Source organism: Lolium perenne, chromosome 6 (assembly GCF_019359855.2).
Source record: "Lolium perenne isolate Kyuss_39 chromosome 6, Kyuss_2.0, whole genome shotgun sequence".
Lineage (NCBI taxonomy): Eukaryota > Viridiplantae > Streptophyta > Magnoliopsida > Poales > Poaceae > Lolium > Lolium perenne.
Genome location: NC_067249.2, coordinates 80639388 through 80644466, shown reverse-complemented (window position 1 = coordinate 80644466; position 5079 = coordinate 80639388). Strand labels below are relative to the sequence as shown.

Genomic DNA, 5079 nt, shown 5'->3' with positions numbered 1-5079 from the left:
TTTTCACATCACTAAACCAAAAACTGGATTTTTTTTCAGAAAATATACAAATGATGCGCATATTCCTAAGCCAAAAAATTCAATAAAAACAAAAGGTGAGTTCTGGTTATTGTTACTGACCAACTAGAAGTTTCTAAGCCGAAATAATTATGCATAGTTCAAAATGTGATATAGTTAACATAAATAAATAATCAAAATGAGTTAAAATAAAAATGCAAAGCAAACAACGAAAATGTAAAAAAAAAAAGTGTATATATGTAGAACTTCATCCTCACTTCTTGGACAAATATCGCAAAACCAGTACTATTGGAACTAAGGTTTCACTAAACAATAACCGGAGGAATATGTATCACAAAACATAACTTTTGGGATAAATATTTTATGAGACCTAAATATCGATGTATAGTTAGTTTAATACCGTCCATGAAACCTTGGCCCACAAGTTAAGAAATCTCATGTAGTATATTTGGCTAGTGAACTTGGATTGAGTTGTTGTAGTTTTCTAGATTTTTGCGAAACTATTAAAATTTTGATAAAGTTTGGTAGAAGGTTACAACCACTATGAAAACTTTAAAACGGTAGGGCAACCATAAACTCAGATTGCCCTATTTTATGTACTACATCTAGTTTTAATTATTGGATTTCCCGTAGTTTGTAAGATTGAACCAGTTTTTGGATTAAATTTACAAAAACTAAAAAATGGATGTGCAAAATGAGGTTATTTTTTTTCACTATCAAATTCAAGAGATTCAGATTTTGGGAAACATTGACCCCAATATTTTTGCTCAAAAATCTAAAATAAGTGAAAACTTTCAATGATTTGATTGAAGTCTGGTCCAGTCCGTTGGAAAAATATATATATCCGTGGGGCGGGTCGTCAGAAAAAATCCAAGCTGACTCAGCGTGAGATTTGGTTTATGAGAATTTTACCCCTAAGTTTGTGGTTTTGTGATGAAATTTCCTTGGGCTGTCATATTCTAGAGTATTTGGATCCATTGCATTGACAGTTTCCTCTTCCCGGAGCTGTTCAACTCAACGAGTAAAGACCTGTGGAGAAGTATTTCCGGTTTAAATAAGCTGATACGCGCCTCCGGACCGCGCCCAACCAAACGTGACCTTTTGCCCTCGTCAACAAGACTCTCTGCTCGGCGCTCGCTTCCTCATCTTCCTCACCAAGTATACACTTGTCACTCATGAAGTCCTGAAGCAAGCGAGGAGAAGAACGAACAAGCGTCAGCATCCAGGCAGAGCCGCAAGTTGTTCAACATCCAGATTACAAGTTTGCACGTCGCGGGACAGACCGACAGAGTACGTGTGTACATGCCATATATGGCCAGTCTCGTGCGGCCACTAGCCGGCGGCGGCTTCATGCTGCCGGCGGCATCGCCATCACGCAGGCGCCGGAGCGGGCTGTGCAGCCAGACGCGCCGGTGCGGCATCGTCAGTACTACTAACACCAGCACCTTCGACCGGCGGCAGTCGGTGAGCATCGACCAGGATCGCGTCGTGATCAACACGGGAGATGATGGCGCACCGGTGTCCGCGGCGAAGCTCCGCGCGATCGCGGAAGCAGCGGCGGACCGGGTCGAGATGCACGACATCATCGGCAGGCAGAGGGACAACTGGAACCACCTGCTGCTCCACTCCACCAACTCCCTCACACTCGCCGCCTCCCTCATGGCCGCGCTCGCACCCGCCTCGACGAGCGTAGTCGCGCTCAAGGTCTCCGCGGGCGTCCTCCTTGCCACCGCCGCCGTGGTCATGGCCGCCGTCAACAAGATCCAGCCCTCGCAGCTCGCCGAAGAGCAGCGCAACGCCACGAGGCTCTGGAGGGAGCTAGAGCGCGACCTCAGCGCCACGCTCGCCGCGTCGCCGGCGGCGTCGAGGAACTGTGACGTGCACGCGGCCATGGAGCGTCTACTTGCGCTCGACGCTGCTTACCCACTGCCACTGCTCCCCATTGTGCTCGAGAAGTTCCCCAAAGACGTCGAGCCCGCGAGGTGGTGGACGAGGAAGAAGTCGGAGGGTCGTCACAGCCCGTGCACAAAGCCGTGCTGCAATGGCAGACACGGCGCCCGGCAAGCTTCTATGGCAGGCGACAACGGCTGGAGCCGAGAGCTGGAAGACGAGATGAGAGGCATCGTACGTGTGCTCAGGGCCAAGGACGAGCAGGAGTACTTGTCATTTGGAAAGCTGGCGCTGACGCTTAACAGGGGCCTCGCGGTCGCCGGCCCGGCGCTGGCCGGCACGGCTGCGATCGCCGCCGCGTTCATAGGGTCCAGTGATACCGGGGCGTCATGGGCGTCCGACGTGACCATCTTAGGCGCCGCGCTGGCCGCGGCGGTGAACACGGTGGAGCACGGCGGGCAGGTTGGCATGATGTTCGAGCTGTGCCGCAACGTCGCGGGGTTCTACCGGAAGATCCAAGACGACATCGAGGACGTCCTGGGCGAAGCCGATGTCGAGAGGAGAGAGAACGGAGAGGTTTTCGAGACCAAAGTGGCGTTGCGGCTTGGCCGGAGCCCGTCTGACCTTAGACAGTTCAGGGAGATGGCGTCGCCGTCATTCCGGGACGAAGACATTAAGAATTTTGCCGGGAAACTTTTCTAGGTGGCTTAATAATAACAGAAAATAGTAGTGTTGACTGTTGACTTTGTGTTCATGCAAAAGTAGAATATTTCGTTCTTTAGTATATCTTGGGCTGACGGAAAAGGACGCCAGAAGTGACCGCACATGACCGTTTGCCCAGTAGCTCGACGCATTTTTTTTTCTAGGAGTGTCAAGCTCGGTAATGGTAGTTTAACATCTCATCCAGGCATGCCATCAACGATTACCGATTCCCGCATGGCCAATAGATAGGCGGGTTTCGCCATCGTTTCGCGCGCGGGAAACGCCCCAATGTGGCTATATATGGTCGATGTCAGCGGGCGAGAACGGCACACCTCAACCTAACCCTAGCAATCATCCATGGCGAGCACGCCGCACCTAGGCTTGCCTTGTTGAGATGGCCCGCAACGTCTACCCGGTTGATTCGGACCTCGCCGCCCTCCACCCGACGGAGGCGTTTGAGGAGGAGCAGAAGGTCGCGTATGGCCGCTGTCGTTGCCTATTCGACGGTACCTCTGAGGAGGGATCCTCACGAGGGGGAGAAAAAGTAGGGGCCATACGGCAGAGAGTCCGCGGGACGGTGGTACGCGATTTACCCAGCTTCGGAATACCTGCTCGATGACAGGGCCTACTGCTGCTTGTCTGGAATTATCTGGGCGCTTTCGCGTTGTTACAATGAGTTGTGATTGTGCCTCTAGGGCTCCTAGGATCCGGTTTATAAAGGCGCACGGATCTAGGGTTTACATGGAGAGACCTAGCCGGAATACAAGTTGCCTACCTACGGTACAATATCTTATCGTGTACGTCAAGGATACGCCTTCCTTCATGGGCATGCTGGATCCGGATACTTCATGGGCCTTCGCGAATCCGGCCTCCTTCGTAGGTCGGTTGAGATCCGGCTCCTTGCTCCTGGGCTGGACTTCATCCTTCACGGTCTACAGCAACTGGGCCGCCCGACGGGCCACATGCCACATCACCATCTGTGGGACACCCAGGCTTCCCGGATCTAGGCCATGCCGTTGGTATACCCATAAAGTATACCCACAACAGTAGTCCCCGAAGTTCTCCGAGATTCATCATTCCTCCGACTTCATTCAACTCGGATACGAAGACAATCTTGAAGAGCTTCCAAAACTTTCTTGTTTCCGACTTCAATCAACCGGAAATCATTGCTCCTCTATAACACTATCTTTAGCAGATTTTTCGCGCATATTGTACCGAACTTCCTTTTTTCCCACGCTAAATTTTCTGAGATGCGAATCCTCAGCCGGAAATTTCGGAGTCGCTCAGCTCTAGTTACCGCTGCCTCGGTTTCACTGTTTTAACCTAAGACATGTGGCGGTCATCCAACGGTGTGACCGTTCCGTTTCCGCCGTTGGATCCGGCTCACGAATCTTCGCGCGTGGTCTATAAATACCCGCTGCGTCGGCAACTTTCTCATTCGTTTCACTGCAACTTCGCATCGTCTTCTTCCTCCAAACAGCGCCGCTCCTCAGATCTGAATTCCGGCGAGCTCATCCTCGGGAAGCTTCACCTGCCGCCGCTCCAGTGTCGCCCTCGACCTGAGCTGCGCACGTTTGACCGGGAAATCGCCTCCGCCGCCGATCTGTGGTCATCCGGAGCCCAGTGCTCCAAGTCCGACGAGCTCATCTTCGCCGGCACGATGGGGAACCGCCACGCCATTGAAGGTATGTTCGCCGGTTCCGTAGAAGATGAAGTAGCGTAGATTAGCTTAGTTTCCGGCTACTCAAACAGTTTCATCATATGCATGCAGCCGGAAAAATGTCCACTAATTCACCTAGATATACTGATAGTTCTCCGAATAGTCCGGACTCAAGCTCAAAAGAACCAAGTTTCCCGGAACCATTAGCGCTCCTACCACCGTATGTTTCCGACACGCGCTTAGCTCAACCTTTCTCCGCATCTTCCAGCAACGCACTAGGCCGGATCCCCAACCTCAAAGAGATCCAAGAAGAAATTGAGGGCCAAGCAAGGATGGAAGCTAAAGTGCAGGAGGCGGAAATGAAGAAGGCTTCCGATGCCCGGATCCGAGAGGGCGAGAAAGGGAAGTGGTGGCCTTGCGTGATCAAGGATTCGGAGCTTAGAGATCTCCAGAGCGAGGGCATGATCTCTCCACACTGGAGTTTCATGAAGGACTCCATCACTCCTAAGCTGGAGCCGGACGAAAGCGTCCTGACGAAGGCCTGTGTACAGCGCGGTCTATCGCTCCCCTGCTCGGAGTTTTTCCTCTACGTTCTCTCCACCTATGGCCTCTAGCCCCACAACATCTGTCCCAACTCCTATCTCCTCCTATCGAATTTTGTGACGCTCTGCGAGGGGCATCTCGGAATTCGCCCCGACGTCCGCATGTGGCAGTTTTCCTTCCGAGTCAAGAAGGAAACAAAGGACAAAGCCATGGTGAACTGCGGAAGTATGACTTTCATGCTCCACCCTGGTCGGATGTATCCGCCT

At 51.7% G+C, this 5079-nt stretch overlaps 1 protein-coding gene across 1 annotated transcript; it reads left to right on the top strand.

Annotated features, from left to right (window-relative positions):
- The first annotated feature begins 1122 nt into the window (after nt 1–1122).
- Nucleotides 1123–2704, top strand: LOC127309620 (probable F-box protein At4g22030). Its single transcript, XM_051340402.1, has one exon. It carries the CDS (start codon nt 1321–1323, stop codon nt 2608–2610), a length of 1290 nt encoding a protein of 429 aa, XP_051196362.1. The 5' UTR covers nt 1123–1320; the 3' UTR covers nt 2611–2704.
- Nucleotides 2705–5079: the final 2375 nt, after the last annotated feature.

What these genes read in the sequence shown, in the direction of transcription:
- LOC127309620 (XM_051340402.1), top strand. Translation starts at nt 1,321, where the DNA reads ATGCCATATATGGCCAGTCTCGTGCGGCCACTAGCCGGCGGCGGCTTC.